This window comes from Juglans regia, chromosome 9 (genome assembly GCF_001411555.2).
Source record: "Juglans regia cultivar Chandler chromosome 9, Walnut 2.0, whole genome shotgun sequence".
Lineage (NCBI taxonomy): Eukaryota > Viridiplantae > Streptophyta > Magnoliopsida > Fagales > Juglandaceae > Juglans > Juglans regia.
The window spans coordinates 23,913,554-23,932,248 of NC_049909.1; the positions used below are offsets into that span (position 1 = coordinate 23,913,554).

The window sequence follows — 18,695 nt, forward strand, 5'->3', positions numbered from 1 at the left end:
CATCTTCACACATTAATAATAATAAAATAGCACGCAAATCTTAGGCAACAATTTGTCATAAGACCTGATGATACCCATCTCTAATCTCCATTACTTAGTACTTTTTTTCCATTTCATTTTTTGGAACTTGGGCTCTCACCATTGATTTAATTTAATATTAAATAATGCTTGTTTAGTGAGCTTTTATTTGTGTGAAAAATATTAAAATATCTACTTTCTCGATTTGAACCATTTTGGTTTGGATTTTTATTTAAAGAAAATGTGAAAATTAAAAAATAATTTTTTTTATTAAATCGGTCAACGATACACACATATATTTATGGCTGCCTGTATCTGTCCTATATAATGAGTGCCTTGCATATGGTCTATTTGGTGTCTCTTAGTACAAATTATAATTTTTTTTTTCTTTTAACTTATTATTTTAAATATTTTTTAAACATGTTTAAATATTTTGTTTTGTGCCAGAGAAACAACAGGATTCCTATATTCCAAATGGCCAGGTTCACCCACATCACATGCTCACATGGGTCACCCAGCAATCACCAAATATTATATATATAAAAATAAATAAATAAAATGATTTTATTTTAAAGACAGACAATTGTGGAATCTTTTCCATCAACCACTATAAACCCACCCGATCATTTCAATGTCTTTTTCCAATATTTTGAGTAACAGTAGCATAGGTGTCTTAAGACTAATAAGGATGCATAATTGTCCGACAACAATATTCGAGAAACCAAAACTTTTTGGTGATCAATTCCTCGATTCTGTTGTGATCGCAGCGTTGCAAAAAGCAAACATTAGCTATAGCTTCTCTCGTGAACGCTCCTTGCGTACCACAACTTTTAACCATTTGGAATTTTATCCATCGTGATTCATGAGTTGCCGCTGGTGACTCTACTTCCACTCCTCAGCGGTGCAGCCTCCTCTTTTTCCTCCTCAACGCTCCTCTCTTCTCTTCTCTTCTCTTCTCTTCCCTGCCAACCATTTGAAAGATATTAAGTTTCCATGTTCCAATGGGATCTATAGATGCAATTCTTTAAATAGACACAAAGAGGTTCATCAATTATTGAGACAGCTTTTACCTTGCTCTTGATATCTCCTCTCTTGATGGAAATTTCCTTTTTCTCCCCTTCTCCTCTCTTGATGGGAACTTCCTTTTCTTCCCCTGGTTTGCAGTTGCCCGTGATTCTTCTTTATAATTTTCAACAATACCATTTTCCAAAACCTCAATTTCTTTCATAGTGCCAACCATCAATTCGTCGGTATTCTTTCTACTGCTGCTCTCATTTGTCCTTGAACCTTGCTCCACCAGTTCTGCAACTGGCTTTGAGTTGCTTATTTTTTTCAACTACAGGATATTTTTGTAACCAATAATAAGTTAAAATTACCTATATGACTTAAACAGCATCGCACTGCATAAAAAATCCAGATGTACCATAAACTAATAAATTTGGACAACTTTTCAAGAAAACTCATTCTGGTAGAAGTTGCCATTGAGAAACTAAAAGGTTTGAGTATTCTCAGAAGCACCTGAAGGATGCTTGGTACAAAAAATACACCTCCACTGCTGGGTATGAAAAATTTAAGCGCACATGAAATGGGCAGATGCATTTGAATTGTTTAATCTTTAATCTAAGGTGTGGCTCTCCTCCACCCCCGGGGGAAGTGCAGGTAACCAAAAAGCACAGGCACACATGGGTGCACGCACACATACACTCACAAGCTTAGCCATGAAAGAAAAATGTTGGCTATCTAATTAAAAAATCATATCATAGATCAATACCTACTTTCGCCACAAAAAATCCGTCCATATTTTGAACGTGGTTACGTGAGGATAGAAATGCCTTGTGTTTTCCAAGGATGGGTGAAAGCGTTGTTCCCTAAAGTGGATAAACCTGGTAGACAGAAAACCGTAATAAACTTGGAAATCCATTAAGTTTGCCAGCAGATGTGATCCACAAAGAGTGGAAATATCCTTACCCTGGACGCCCAAAGTCAAGCCCACAAGACACTAATTTAACATTCCTCTTCCTGAGTGCATAGTCAACATGATGTAGGGTAGGAATGAGAATAGAAATAGGCGTCGAATAATAGCAAATAGAGACGAAAGAATCAGAAAGAGAAGAGAAGAAGAACCAGAAGGAGAAGAGAAGAAGCCGAAAGCAATAGAAATGGGGATTGGAAGGAGGCGGCTGCACAAGCACACAATTCTTAAATCTTCAACAACTGCCCTTCAGTATTTCCTTACAAGTATTTAAATAGGAAAATAACAAAAACCAAGTAAACCTAAAAAAGGTTATGGGCTAAAGCCCAAGCCCAAGTCCATTAAAATAAAGAAAACATAAGTAAAATAACCAAAATAATAGTAATAAAAAGATGTCCTCATCAACTCTCCCGGGGTGGAGAAAACTCGACTCCGTCGAGTGAACAAAACACAATAAGGCTGCAATCAATCATCCAACCATAAGCTAAGTGGTTGAGCAAGCTTCTTCCAACGTCCATAAACACGAATGAGAGGAGGCCTGAATCTGGTATCCCCATCAACGCTCTTGGAACGGGTGGACGGTGATCCGGGCAGGGGAAGATCTGGCTGACTCTGATAGAGCTCCAATAAATTTGAATCAAGCTGCTGAAGTGTCTCTCTGGGATCTACCCGGCGAACAAGGAAACGCTGAACCTCTCCATCATTGGTCAATACCATCTGTTCATCTAAAATAGCATCAATTTTATCTTTGTGTGCTGTGATAGATGGTATTGGAGTAGGAATAACGAAAGGATCAAGGTCAAAGTCAAGGTCAAGGTTCACAAATGGAGGTAGAAAAAGATCATTGGAGGAATTGAAATGGCCCTTGTAAGCAATTAAGTCCTCAGCATTGAAAGTAGAGTGGCAACCAAAATGTGATGGAAGATCAATAACATGGGCATTTGTATCAACATGCTTTAAAATTTTAAAAGGACCAGCACTACGTGCTTGCAATTTTGGAACGGATCCAGGTGGACGCCGTTTCAATCTAATTCGGATCACAACATAATCCTCAATACGCAAATCAACTCGAAGTTTATATGATGCATTACTGGCTTCATGTTGTTTATTGATCTCAATATGCGAATCAAGAAAATGTTGTACAAATGCCTTAACTGATGCAGACACACTAGCATGTAGGGACATGAGAATAGGATCTAAAAGCTTCCTAGTGTTATAACCATGAACGACTTCAAAGGGACCCATGCCTAAAGACCGATTCACAGAAATGTTACATGCAAAGTGAGTGGTAGGGAGGATCAAAGCCCAATCCCGAAGATTGTCCTGGACCTCCATAACAACCACAACAAACACAACATAGTTACCCACATGTGTATGCTCACACTCCGTAGGGCTAATGATATTTAGTCCTTTTCGTTCCACAATTTTTTTTGTTTGCTGTGAACCAACAGGTTTTGGAGGTAACGGATTAAGGTGAATCTTCTTCCCATTAAACACAAAGGAACATGAATTGGATCGACCATGGATGGTTACATCCAAGTCAAACAACCAAGGTCGACCAAGAATGATATGACCGACATCCATAGGAATGACGTCACACCATATATGATCCTTATACTCTAGGAACTGGATGGGCACCAAGCAACGCTCTCTTATAGCTATGGAAGAAGTATCGACCCAAGAGACACTATACGGCTGAGAGTGAAGAACTGGCTTCAACCTAAGACGTGACACAGTAGCCACAGAAACCGCATTAATGCAACTACCACTATCCACAATGATTTTACAACCCTTATCATTGATTTTGATATAAGTATGGAAAATGGCATGACGACGCCAATCATCAGTATCTTTGGGCTGGGTAAGGGTACAACGAACAACACTTAACCGGAGTGTGTCGGGAACAAAGGGCATAGAACCTAGACCCACAGGGAGGGTCCGAATGCAACCTAAGAAGGCATCTTCATCATCACCTAAATCACCAAACTCCTCAAGCTTAGGCTCATAGACTTGATCTTCTAACGATTCATCAACTGTACCCTCATGTTCCTCAATGACTAGGGTTCGACTAGGACAATTGGAAGAAATGTGGCCAAAACCCTTACATTTGAAGCACTGCAAGCGGGAGGAAGTCCTTGGAGTTTCAGGACTTTTACCCTTATTTTCCCATGAGGGGAAAACATTAGATGGTGGAGGTCCTAAGAGAGACTTAGAGGAAAGGGTGGGCGCTGGGGTGATGGAAGGGCGGTTGTCACCACGCCTTCCATACGGAGTCCTCATAACCGACTCATAGTCTCGAACTAAAGAGTAAGCATGGTCAAGTGTAGTGACACCCCGAAGGACAAGCTCGCGCCTAAGATCATCTTTTAAGCCTTGTCTAAACCTACTCAAAGTCATGGCCTCATCCTCAACTACATGACATCTCATTCGTAACTCATCGAATTGAGTAACGTACTCAGTCACTGGCCGATTGCCCTGTGTGAGGGCATTCCATTGGTCCAATAAATTACCCCTATAAGATTGGGGTAAGTACTTCTCTTGAAGGCGGCGTTTCATTTCTTCCCAACTCCCAACAGGAAGCGCATGACGCCTCTCAAGAAGATCCTCTACACTTTCCCAAAAGAGTTGGGCAGTGCCAATTAATTTCAAGCTAGCGAATTCAACTCGCCGATCCTCAGGAACCCCATACCAAGTAAAGAAACGATCCATATCCTTAATCCATTGAGTAAAAACTCGAGGATCTAAACAACCATCAAAAGTAGGGGCATCTAACTTGATGTTTCTAAATAAGCGCTCTTCATGACGAGTAGGAGACTGAGTACCCTGACGGTAATAGTCTCGTCCTCGCTCACGATCATAGTCCCTACCCCCACGATCATGTCTAACATGTTGTCGATCACCTCGTCGACGACGATAGCGTCTATTTTGGGACACTTCAGAGTTGTCAGACGAATGCGGGAGTTCCTCAAAATTGTTCAACCTAGCAGCTAGGTCCCTGTTCTCCTCACGAGTAGCAGCCATCTCAGTTTGGACAGCCGCTAATTGAGTTTGAACATGTTGCTGGTTATTGGCTAGTTGAGCTAATTGTCGAGTGAGGGCATCAAATTGGGAAGGATCCATGGTAAAGGTACTGGAACTAGAGGTGACAAGACGACCACTACGCAACTGCATGCAATGCAACACTCGCTAAATGAAGTGCAATGGAGAGATCAATGAACAATAAATGCAAGCAATGAAAAATATCAACTGAGCCAAATAATAATGTCTTTTTTTTTTTTTTTTGGGATTACGTAAATCCAAATACGGCAAGCAACTAATGCTGATATTTAAAATGACAAAGCAAAGACCAAATACTAATCAAGAAAATCCAATCACATAGGATTTTTTTTTTTTTTTTTTGAATAGATAATGAAGAGACGAAGAACAAAAGTTTGGTCTTATGAAGATGAGAGAATGGGAATATAAAATCCAAGAGTTGACTAAATTGGGCTGCAGCAAGTATGGGAATAAAAGTAACCACGGAAACTAAATTAACAAAAGATCCAATCAAGTGGGTCTGGAAAATTTACTACTGGTAGCACAGCACAGAGAAAACAATTGATACAATTTTAAAATAAACCCATAGTGTAAACCAAAGAAGGAGATAGTAAACTTCCCTCTTTCTGATAACTGTGCACTATCAATGAGAATCACGCGGAAATATAAGCTGAAACCACGCGGTGTGCACTATCGCTGAGAATCACGCGGAAGTATAGGCTGAAACCACGCAGAAGTCGCGCGAGAGGAGAACCCGAAAGGAGAGTTCGACGTCTGGTAGAGGGAGAAGAATCGGAGCTGAGATGCTGCGTTTCCGGCGTCGTCTGCCTCCAATCTAGTGATTTCGGGAAGGTCTGTGCTGTTTTCTCTTTTTTTTTTTTTTTGGTATCTGTTGTCTCTGTGTATCTCGGTACTGGGTATTTCGGGAGAGGCCGAGGGTGAGACGGAGGTAACGGGGAGGGTCGAATCACTGAAGAGAACCCAGTTCTCGGCAAGGTCTTCGACGGGCTTTGCTTTGGCTTGGATCGAAGGGAACTCAGGTGGGTGGGTTTTCGGCGCTGGTTTTTCGGAGGAAGGAGATAAAATGAATGGCGTTGGTTTTCGGAGGAAGGAGATGAAGCGAATGGCTCGGTATTGTTTGAGAAAACAATACAACCGGCTCTTGATACCAATATGATGTAGGGTAGGAATGAGAATAGAAATAGGCGTCGAATAATAGCAAATAGAGACGAAAGAATCAGAAAGAGAAGAGAAGAAGAACCAGAAGGAGAAGAGAAGAAGCCGAAAGCAATAGAAATGGGGATTGGAAGGAGGCGGCTGCACAAGCACACAATTCTTAAATCTTCAACAACTGCCCTTCAGTATTTCCTTACAAGTATTTAAATAGGAAAATAACAAAAACCAAGTAAACCTAAAAAAGGTTATGGGCTAAAGCCCAAGCCCAAGTCCATTAAAATAAAGAAAACATAAGTAAAAGAACCAAAATAATAGTAATAAAAAGATGTCCTCATCACAACAACTGCTTCATTCTGCAAGATGCAACTTTAAGATGGGAAAGAAACGAAAGAAGGGGGCAGGGGAAGAATAAGTGGAATTTCAAACCATCGTTATAAACAAACCTCAGCAACCATTATGGAGCAGGTAGAGTAAACAACGTATCCCCCAGATTTCAAATTGGCATCCACCATGTCAATTGCGGCAAGAATGAGTTGCTACAGAAAAAATAAAACAGCTTGAAAAGAGTTTTACATGCTAACATCTTAAATGATCAATGTAAGGAAGAAAGAGTATAGAGTAATTCCACCCTTTCTTTGGGAAGATAAAAACGTTGCATGACTAGAATTTTTGGGGCATTTCAGTTTCAAGATATTATGTAAACTGGAGCACTGACTAGTGATTCCAACTTTAGATTTTAGCATTAAATTGCAGTTCTTTCCAGTATCTGAAAATATTTGTACTAAGAGTGATACCATGATACCATAGTTACTTCGTGTTTCTACTCCCTTCTAACACAAAAAGTACAATATTTTTTTTATTAGTAAAACAAGGATTTTATTGAGGACAAAAAGTACAATATACCTTCTGCAAATGGGCACATTTCTGTATTTCTTCAGAGCTTTTTGAGTTTTTTAACAGACTCGTCTTTAGAAATAACCTGCAAAAAAGTAGAAATCACTCAATATATTTAAATACTCAATAAAATAAGGAAAAGACACGGAGTAAATAACTCAACATCAGCCATGACAGCCCTGTTGCTTACCCCAGTCCCACTGCAAGGGGCATCCAGCAATACTCTATCAGCTGTGTTGACACCCAAAACCTTGGGGAGCTGAAATGGAAGAATGAGAAAACAAAGGAAAAATGTTATACATGAGTTGAGTTTAAGTCTTTCAGAACATTTTTCTATTCAACAAAGAACCAATTCACAATATGAACAAAATAAGAGTCCTTCAAATAAGACTTTCAGTAGATTGTACACGAATTACTGGAAACAAAAAGCAAACCTCCTTCCCGTCATAGTTACAAACTACGGTGTTTGTCACTCCCATGCGATGCAGATTAGCAGTGAGTGGCTTAAGCCTTGGGGCCTTCATCTCATTTGCGAAAATAATTCCTGGTGAAAATTGCATCAGAACACCAGAAAATTAAGGGAATAGAACTATGGAACTTCTATATGATACTCAGATGAGAAAAGAGATTATTGACCAGGCAGCATGTGTACATCTTAACAACAAAGCATCATGCACATTTTCTTCCAAGGAGATACAGTACATTATACACTCATTCATATAATATCTACACTGAGTAATAACTTCTCTATAGCAAGCATGTTGATAAGTAACATTTATATTAGTTTTCAAAACTTATTACACAAAATTTTTTCTTTCAGTATACAACACTTTTGATAAGTTTCTTTTTAACGGTGAAACATGAAACTAATATATAAATAATGAAAATTCCACCTCAAATATACAATATAAGTTAAGGCATGAACAAGATTAAAGCTCATACTATGTTTCTCCATCGTAGAAGGCAAGTAGCACATAAAAGAATGCAAACAGAAATCTGTTTAACAAGATTGGTTGCTTCATTAATTAGATAAATGGAAGCAGGATGAAGAAAATTCAGTTACAACTTGTTGAGTGGCTTTCCATTCATGGAGTCGACCTTTTAATCCTGAGTATACAGATGATTGTAATATGTAAAGGGGGGAACAACTGCAATGAGAACATTCATTTAGATATTACCACATACCACTATTTTTCATAAGCGCAGCAATATAGGTCATTTTGCCACCAGGTGCAGCCCTGCAACAGGATAGAAATTGTTGTAAAAATAGAAAATATGATAATTGTACTTGTAGCAAGAGTTGTATAAATATTCTGTAAATTCGTATTTTTATATTATAATAAATATAATGCTTACATATACAACCAAGCTGGCACCACAATAAGCAAAAATAGCTACCGAGAAGAAAACATCAATCATGAATGTTTCAGAAATTTATATTTTTTTGGGTACCAAATGTATTGATTGACATTTGCATTTGTGTGTGTGTGTGTGTGAGTAAGTGAGAGAGAGTACTTTCATCTGTAAGTACTACTTACGCCATATCAATGATTCGTTCCTTTTCTTGAGGAGCAAGGGCCATAACAGGCAAAAAAGAGCTTGCACTCTGAAGCTGTAACAAACAGAATGAGAGCCCTAGGTAAACCACATGGAATATGCAAAATAAAATCAGGAGTCATGGCAGATTGTTAACTAAAGAAACTGCCTACCATGTAGAAACCAGCCATATATTCAGGAGTTGCACCAATGGGCACTTGTGAATCATATACAACCAGTCCAACCTGCAATGGAAAGCATTAGTATGTCTTATACTGTTGTGTATAAAACAAGATCAACAAAGAATGAAAAAATAAACAGATAAAGCACTCCTTACTTTTGACCACTTGCTCAAGGGATCTAGGTTTACACCTCTGTTTATCAGAACATCTGCCAAATCCCGCCTCCGTGTCTAAGTACATTAAAATCAATATTTTAAACGATATAAGATATCGAGTAGAAAATTGCAAAACAAGTCACAGATCAAGCTCTTTTGAGAATAACTTCAGTTCATATAAGTCACAGATCAGACCCATCTACATACAAACTGTTACGTCACCTTTAAAGTGTTAGTTCACAAACATATCGGTCGAGGGTTCTCGAAGGCTTCAATAATTTCCAGAAGTTCAACAACGGGGAACATCTACAACAAAAACAACAAATTGTTGTAAAAGAGTCCCGGAAACACTAGGAAGCATAGATATAATTAATAAAGGGAACCAAAGAGAGAGCGAGACAGATGACCACCCACCTCCACTAAAGCCCCAATCAGGAAGTCATTGTAGCCATAGTATGAGCTTAAATCCTTCTTAAGCTGCCCAATGTAATCCTTCCTTGTCGTTCCCTCTTGCCTCAAGGCCTTAAAATTTGAAAGCACTCGAACAACTGAAGATAAATGTTGAAGTCAACTTTGAAGAAAACGGACGCAGATGAATCGTGAAAATAGTAAACGCATAAAACAAATAATAGAAATATTGCTCACTCTCTTTTATCCGCCTTTGGAGATTTGGAAGGTCGGGGGGCCGATGTGCCTCTTCTTGAAGCTCCTAAGTTATTTCAGAAGTAGAAGAGAAATAAGCATGACGATACAAGCCAATCAAAAAGAAAATTTAATAAAATTCGAAAGTCAAGCAATTAAAATACAACATGTAACGCGACAACAATAATCAACCTCCTTGGTTGGCAATCTAAACTCATCAGATTCCTCTTTAATGTTGAGATGCAATTCCTCCACTGCTTCTTTTTCGGCCCTGTCCATTTCAGCATCAATATCAGATTCATCCGAATCTGAACCCGAGTCTGAGCCCAATCCTTTCTCTGAACAAATATAATAAAACAAATCTGAATATCATGTAACCAAAAAGATATAAATAAATCACGAACATTAACAATTGCGTAACGTAATACCTTCTTCATCATCATCACTTCCTTGGAGGAAATCATCGGATAGAGGATCATCCCCATCAGAAGAAATTTCTGAACCAGAGCCAAAATGTTGCTCTTCTCCGTCAAACTCCTCGTGTTGCTCTACTTCATCCATGCTGTCAGAATGGTCGGAAAAGTCATCTTTCTTTGCAAGTCTAGCAGTAAAAAAGTCACTCTTTTGCTTCTTTATGGGAGGAGGCTTTTGTGGTTTAGAGCACTGGTAGCGGGCTCAATAAACTTTAGTCAAAATTTAATTAAGAAATCTACTTTTACAAATTTAGCTAGTTACTTTTTAACAATATCAAATAACAGGTTCAACAAATCTTTCAGTATTCTATTAAAATATTAATTTTAAATTTTTTATTTATTTTAATTCTAATTATAATTTAAATTTTTTCAACGATTATATTTTTTCAACGGCTATATTTTACACTTGGCTACGGGTGAGTAAAAAATGCGGTACTGCATCTTGGCTATGGAAAAAAAAAATCTTCGATGAATACTGAAATAAAAAAATTGAAATAAAGTTTAGAAACGTTGAAGATTGGGTTGAAGATTAAAGGCAACAGATTATTTTTTCAAAAACAACTTTTTCCTTGCTTACCTGGGTTGAAGATTGGGTTGGGTTGAAGACGTCTTGCTACAGAGTCAAGCCTTTTTTTTTTTTTGCAATCTTGGGTTTTCTTGAAACTACGTTTTTGGAAGAGAGTTGTCTGAAATTCTTTTTTCTTTTTCTTCTACTGCGTGGGAGAGATAAGCAGCGGGAATGAATATTTTAGTCAAAAGTAATATTTGACTAGCCTTATTTGACTCAATAAATTTAGCCAGCCTATTCATCTAAAGTTAAAATTACTGTACATTTAGCTAGCCAATTACTACACTTTATTTTACACTTTAGTTATTCTTTGGCTAAAATTTGATTTTAGCTAGCCCACTACTAATGCTCTTAGCACCCTTTATCTTAGAGCATTGGCAATGGTTTAGTCATTGTCAAGTTTAAAATTTGACTAGAATCTTAAATTTTAATTATAATATTAATTTTTGACTAGATTAGTCCATATTGGACTAGCCATTATAAAGTTAAAATAATAATATAATATTATATATATATATTTTTTTATTTTTTTTTATAAATACAATTTATATATTTTTTAGATCTTCATGCTTTGTAGAAATAATGTGTCTACTCTATCAATCAATAGAAATAATATGCATGCCATGCATGTTTTACCATTCAAAGAGAAAGGAAAGTGATTAAATAATTAAATATTATTTTCCATTGTGAATAGTAACTAGCTATATTTAGAGAGGACTTGAGATTTACTATTTATCAAGTCTTAAGATTTGGACCATTGGCTAGTCCAATGTGAAGAATTTTTCTTATATCTAGCTAAAATTTAGACTTGCATTTACATTTAACTAGTCTATTACCAATGCTCTTATTGCCGGCCATTTCAGCTGAGGAAGTCGTCGAATCGAATGTTTTCTCGGATAGGGTTTTTAGGGTTTATGAGAACAAAAATTCTATAACAGCCCCGTTAATCGCAAACCCCGCACACCCGTCCAAATCAGCATTGTGAAATATTTATCTTACCCCCATTTTAAAACACAACCTTTCACCTCTCCTTTACTGCTCACCACGGGTTACAGTCCCCTTTCTCTCCCATCTTCTTTCTCCAGCAGCCGTACGCCGCAGGAAAACTGCTGACTACGAGAAAGTTCTGTTTTTTTTTTTATTTAATCGGTTTTTAAATACACTTTAGCCGGTGTACGGCACTTGAGCGGCCTTCCCTATAGCCCTTCTCGTCTTGGTAACGGTGATGCTTTCCTCCGCATACTTGGGAGGAGTCCACGTTCTTCCTCACCCTACAAACCCTCACTCACGCTCTCCACGGAGCGTCACACCTGATCTTCTCCACAACTTCAACACCCCTTTCGAACTCAAACAGGTCCATGCCCACCTCGTCAAAACCAACACTTCCCTCTCAATTCTCCCTCTCTCTCGGCTCTGCTCCGTTTGCGCTCTCACCCCTAGTTTCGCTTACGCCCAACGAATCCTCAACCGCCTCGGAAAGCCCGACATCGCATTCTGGAACTCGTGCTTGAAAACCTTCGCTGAAAGCGATTCTCCGAGTGATGCAATCTTGCTTTTCTATCAATTGCGTCAGTTCGATGTTTTTCCCGACACTTTCACTTGTTCTTTTGTTCTTAAGGCGTGCTCCCAGTTATCGGATATTTTAAATGGCAGAATTGTTCATGGTTATATGGAGAAGCTTGGGTTGTCCAATCTATTTTTGCAAAACATGATTGTTCACTTATATGCTCTGTGCGGAGCACTAGACGATGCTCTGCTAATGTCTGAGAAAATGTTACAACGAGATGTCGTGACGTGGAATATATTGATAAATCAATTGGGGAAGAGGGGAGATATTGAGGGGGCTTTTGATTTCTTTTCGCGGATGCCCGTGAGAAGTGTAAGGTCATGGACGTCTATGATTGCTGGCTATGTCCACTGCGGGAAGCCCAAGGAGGCTATTCACTTATTTATGAAGATGGAAGAGGAAGGTCTGAAGCCAAATGAGGTGACAGTGGTGGCTATTCTTGCAGCTTGTGCTGATTTGGGTGCCTTGGATTTGGGCAGAAGGGTTCATGATTACTCAAACAGAAGTGGGTTTGGGAAGAATATTCATATTTCTAACACTTTGATCGATATGTATGTCAAATGTGGATGCTTGGAGGATGCTCGTAAATTATTTGATGAGATGGAAGAACGGACAATTGTGTCATGGTCGGCAATGATTGCAGGGCTTGCAATGCATGGGCAAGCTGGGGAAGCTTTGAGACTCTTTTGTAAGATGATTCAGATAGGCATGAAGCCGAATGATGTGACCTTCATTGGACTATTGCATGCTTGTAGCCACATGGGAATGATAGACAAGGGGCGCGAATTTTTTGCCAGCATGACTAGAGATTACGGGATAATTCCCAGTATTGAGCATTATGGTTGTATGGTTGATCTATTTAGTCGGGCAGGCCTTCTTCAAGAGGCCTACGAGTTTATCATGAAAATGCCTATAAAATCCAATGGGGTTGTGTGGGGAGCTTTGCTTGGTGGATGCAGAGTCCACAAAAACATTGAAATGGCTGAAGAAGCAATCCGACACCTTTCTGAACTGGATCCACTTAATGATGGATACTATGTGGTTTTATCAAACATTTATGCGGAATCACAACGCTGGGAGGACGCGGCAAAAGTGAGAAAGTTGATGAGAGAGCATGGAGTGAAGAAAACCCCTGGGTGGAGTTCAATCACGGTAGATGGAGTGCTTCATGAGTTTGTTGCTGGGGACGAATCCCATCCTCAAGCTGAGGAGATATTCCAGATGTGGGGCAAACTACTTCAAAAAATAAAGCTGAAAGGATATGTACCAAAGACTTCAGTTGTACTGCTGGAGATAGACGAGAATGAGAAGGAGAAATTTCTTTATCGGCATAGCGAGAAATTAGCACTGGCTTTTGGGTTGATGAAAACACCATCCAGAATGCCGATTAGGATACTGAAAAATCTTCGTGTTTGTGAGGACTGTCATGCTGCTTTCAAACTTATCTCAGAGATTGTTGATCGAGAAATAGTTGTGCGAGACAGAAATCGGTTCCATTGTTTTAAAAACGGTTCTTGTACATGCAGGGATTACTGGTAGTGTTTCTCCATGTAGATTGCTATTTTGCAATTTTCATCATTTTGAAAAGCATTCAATTGAATTTCACATCAAAGATTTGTTCTGTCATATGCCAGGCCATTTCATCTGTAGGCAAACTTGCATTCCTATCCGTCAACTGAGAACTTCAAAATGGTAATAATAACAACAATAATAACCATAGTAATAATAACTACTTGCATCTTTACAATGCCTAACCCTATATGAAGTAACATATTTGAAATATAATGAACTCTAGTGCTGCTTCATCTTAGACCTTCATCAACAATGGTGTAGCGTTGCTTCATCTTCGTCTATCAGCATTGGAGGACCTGGAATGTAACATGTGCGCAAGACCTTAAATTGGCCATGGTGATTTAATCAAGCATGTCAATGGAAAATCCCAGGTGCTTCTGGGCACGAAGCCAATGGACAATGGTCCGGACCGTCTAGACCCCACCAGGTTGGTCCAATAATATCCTTGGATTGAAGGGCGAAGAAAAGTATGACTCCCATAAAGGCAACTCCAGCATCTAAACCAGCAGATAAGATGTAGTTGTGTCTAGCCCACCATCCTTTGAACTTTCTGTAAACATAGAAGTTAAAGAAAATTCCAACAGCTCCCCAAGCTCAGTAGTTCACTGCTCTAGCTGGTGGCATTCCCGCTGTACCAATAAGGAGAATAGGCATGTGTATGAGGCGTAACCACTTTCAGTTGGGGAACTTGCGTGAAAGCAGCCAGTCGGGAAAAGGTGCTAGGAACCCGATGAGGAAGAACCAGTTCATTCCAGGGTAGACACCTTCCTTTCCAAACATTCGGAGCCGGCCAATGACTCCCCATGTAATGGAAGTGTAAGGGGATTTTTCCCACTTCACAAAACCCATTGGGCCTTAGCCCAATACCCGACCCAAGGGTCACCAGGACCATATTGGGAGCAAGGTGTCAACCAGATAAATGAATCAAGTAACTGATAGGACAGGTCAGCCTAACATCGCTCGGTTGCGTTCTAAACTTAGAAATTTGCATAGAACGTAACGAGAAATGCGGAAGACCCTTAATCCATCATCAGAATCACAAGGGATGAAAGCAAGGCCTGGAAACCACGCTGCATTAAAGGTATCACTACCGAGCTACATCCTACATTTATGGTGCCGTCGCAGAACCACGCCGCATTAAAATACTATGACAGCAGGAATAGTAGGAGGGGCACGAACTCCGTAGAGATAAACAGGATTTGCACCTCCCTAAACTCATGGTATAAATAGCAAGCCTCAGGTACGAGAAAGCTCTCAGATCTTTAAACTCATTTACTTATTTGCAAACTTCCAAGAGAATTTACTAACTTTGGCATCGGAGACTCCCCGGCCCCAAGGCCGCCCTCTCCTAGTTGTCTTCTCTAGTATTTTTCACATGCCCATTTCTGAATACATGAGTTGTCGGAGCCTGGCCTAAATGTGTGCGAAACACGATGTTAACAGGAAGCATTGTAGAAAACATCATCCCCAAGGCATGTCCATGGACTTCCCATTTGGCAACAACGATACATCACAGATGTTCTCGATTGTTGTCAAAAGCCACCCCACCATGCTGTGCCGAAGTAGACGCTTGAAGCAACAAAGGTTCCAACTAACTGAGAATATAGATTAAGAAAGCCACATCAATCATATATGAAAAGAAAATGACAAACTTATGCTTAAGGTACCCACCTGTACAGTGAACATGGATTTTGGAGGGATCTTTATATAGTGACCTAATTTGAAGTCATTAAGAAAGCTTAGTGCTTGCGCCATGCTATTATAGCCATAAGTCTTGAAGGTCACATTAGCGAGGGGCTTCCCGGCATAAATATTCCCAATAACCATCTCTATAATCACATTAAACCCTAGTTGTTGCAATTGATGTTAACAAAGTTTAAGTACAAAAATGCAGAGAATAGTGAAAACCATAATGTTATGGATCCTACCTAGTTTGTTGTGGCTTGAATGATTCCAATAGCCCAACGGTAAAAACCATCGCAATACCACAAACAAGTAAAAGTCCCCACCACGGAAGTTGGAGTTGTTTGTCAAAACCTTCACAAGCGTACAAGGCAAGAGCCACCATTGCAATTAAGATGGCATGAAACCACAATTGAGGCACTGCTTCATAGTTCTTCTTCATAAGCCTTGTATAAGCTTATTCCTACCTCATTTTCTTCCTCTTTCTATCAATGTTGCTAATTCCTAGAATACTAATAATGTACCCTCGTGCATACAGTTGCCCAACAACTTTATTCGTCCGACTTCTTTAGCCACTGCCGCATCTGTTGTATTCGGGAGAGCTGGCTTAGTGGCAGAGCATTTAGCAATGCCAGCAGCCTGGTGAGGGCTGGCTGTCTAGGGACAGGTTAAGGCAGGGCCTGGAACATCCGAGAGATCATCTTTTGCTGCAACTATAGTTATTTTCGATAGTTTCCAATTTGTTTTGCTCAAATTTTCTTTAACCAAAACATAGAGAGAGACAAAGTTCATGAAAAAGGTTGTCATCTCAAAAGAACGATGGAGGAACTAGTAATTAATGTTAGAAACCTACCTTCCATGGAAGATCAGGGCGACATGTAAAATACTAGTTGCTTGTATTGCAAAGCTCAACCCGTTAAGTGAGGGCAAAGAAGACACTCAGATAAAACTTGTTGTAACTATTGTAGCGTACTCCAAAATCAATATTGAAAGTCTCGGATTCATAACTCTAGATAAGTTGTAAGGTTGACCGGTATGGTCAAAAGTGTGGGAGGAAAATATTGGAAACTTCAAAGCGTCGTATATGTTACTCCAATAAGCGATCGAGTTAAGAACATAGACAATCAAGACAAACCCACCAAAGTATTGACGATGGCAAAGCCGAGGGTGGCTAAAGAGTTGCTCAAGAAGCCATAGAGGCCTCCACCAATCTGTTGGGTGGTAACAGAGTCCTTCCAAGTCCAACGTACAAAGGAAGGAGCTGAAATTGAAGGAAAAATATAGATCGGCACCACAAGGTAGTAAGCGAAGCTCGAAATAAATACTATGAAGAAGAATTGTGGCCTTGTATTTCCTCCCTTGGGTCTCTTTTCCTTCTCATGCAATGCCCTGCATAACATTACTTTCAAGTTTAATTTGTTTCAATATTTTCTTTTTTGAATATTTGTTGAATATGAGAGACAGACACGATCGAGTCGTGTTACACAGTAACTCCAAAATTTAACACACTTCGCATACCCGATGCCGTGAAAAAAAAAATAGAAATGGTGAAAATCAAACCATGCAAAAACCTACAGAAGCAACCCTTATGTTCTCGCCTTTGTCCAAGAAAGAAGACTCGTCTTCATAGACTCATTTGAAACCCAATCCCTAAATCTGAAATTATCTTCATAGATTCATCGGTTTGTAATTGAGAAATCTATCACTGAAGAACTGAGAAGGAAGAACCAAGAAAGAAAAGAACAATCCCAAAAAAAAAAAAAAAAAAACTAACTACCAATTAGGCCTAATATGAAGATCTTCTTCCTAGTCCAAGTCAAACCTCATCAACTTACCCATCCATCATTAATAACAACCTAACCAATACAAACAAGAAAGAAGAGAAAAGAAAAAAGAAAAAAAAAAGGAACAGTTTGCTGAAGAAAACAATGCATGCTAGTAATTACCTTAATCATCAAACAAAGAGGAATAATCATAAAAAAATCAGAATAGAGTAAATATTGAGTATGAAATACAAAAACCCGAACTGAGAAGGAACATTGAAGGAGGAAATGGAAGGGAAATACCAATGAAACCCTCTTTAGGTCTTGCTCGCTAGAATGGTGAACTTAGAGGAGCTGAAATCCTTCGTATTCACTGCCCACCCTAGCTTCTGTTCTCGCCAGAACATGAATGAGAAGGAGATCAATGACGGTGACGTGAAAAAGGAGAGAAATGGGAGCAAGCGAATGAAACAGGGGAAAGAAGAAGAAGAACAAGGACGTGTGAAAATAAAAAAAGCTATGCTACAGATCATCCATTGTTCACGACTGATGTGTAGAACATGTTACGTGTCATTTTTTTTTCCTTAAAACCCGTTTTTCTCTTCTCACATGTTTCCCCCTCTCCTTCCCGTTTCTATTTTCTCATCTGTGTCCCCGTCGCAGCCCAGATCTGTCGCCTCCGTCGCCGATTCGGCCTCCCATCCTAGCCACCGACCACCACCACGGAGCTCGTCCTCCACCCCCAGCCCAAGGCCCGTAGCTCCTCTGCACTCACGCCTATAGCCCAACCTAACGCACCCACGTTGCGGCTCACATTCCGCCACCTACAGCCATGCATTGCCGCCCACGAGCACGCCAGACGTCCACTCCTCAGCCATACCCTCCTTCCACAGCCCATACCGACCGCCCACACAGACCATTTCTCTCTCCCTCACATGCCTTCTCCCTCACGGCCAAACCTGCACCATCGAACTACTGACTACCGCCATCTCAACAGTCGATGCCCAAGGATGGGCAAGGGGCGGAAGGCCTTGGGCGACACGGGTGGTGGGGGAAGGAAATAAAAATGAAATTTAAAATAAGAGGGAAGTGGGTTTTGTTGTGGAGTGTTTTTAGTCATTTTACTATGGTGTGTTTTGGATGATCCCAAACAGTAGCCGATGCCAATACTTTTTCAAATCAAAAGGGGGGAAGAGAGGGGACGAGAAAGAGTGAGAATAAGAAATGTGTTTAAATATAAAGGCAAAAAAAAAAAAAATCACATGTACCTAAATGGTGTGAACATGTGAATTTTATACATCACACTAGCATATCATTATATAAGATATAACTTATCACTATTGAATGATTCTTTATTAGATGATTCTTTATCATCAGGTGATGATAAATGTGTTATATCTTATATAGCGAAATAAAAATAAGATGGAAAAATAGTGTATAACACTACTCGTAGAGCAT

General features: G+C 39.5%; 1 protein-coding gene and 2 pseudogenes across 1 annotated transcript; 1 reads left to right on the forward strand and 2 right to left on the reverse strand.

Moving 5' to 3' along the window:
- Positions 1–577: 577 nt before the first annotated feature.
- On the reverse strand, positions 578–11,561 carry LOC108994681 (annotated as a pseudogene).
- A 59-nt stretch (positions 11,562–11,620) lies between these two features.
- Positions 11,621–13,826, forward strand: LOC108994673 (pentatricopeptide repeat-containing protein At4g21065-like). Its single transcript, XM_018969985.2, has one exon. The coding sequence runs from the start codon at positions 11,878–11,880 to the stop codon at positions 13,756–13,758; it is 1,881 nt and encodes a 626-aa protein (XP_018825530.1). The 5' UTR covers positions 11,621–11,877; the 3' UTR covers positions 13,759–13,826.
- Positions 13,827–14,145: 319 nt separating this feature from the next.
- LOC108992121 lies at positions 14,146–16,886 on the reverse strand (annotated as a pseudogene).
- Positions 16,887–18,695: the final 1,809 nt, after the last annotated feature.

Bases quoted from the DNA above. Each gene is read 5' to 3' on its own strand.
- LOC108994673 (XM_018969985.2), top strand. From the start codon at position 11,878: ATGCTTTCCTCCGCATACTTGGGAGGAGTCCACGTTCTTCCTCACCCT.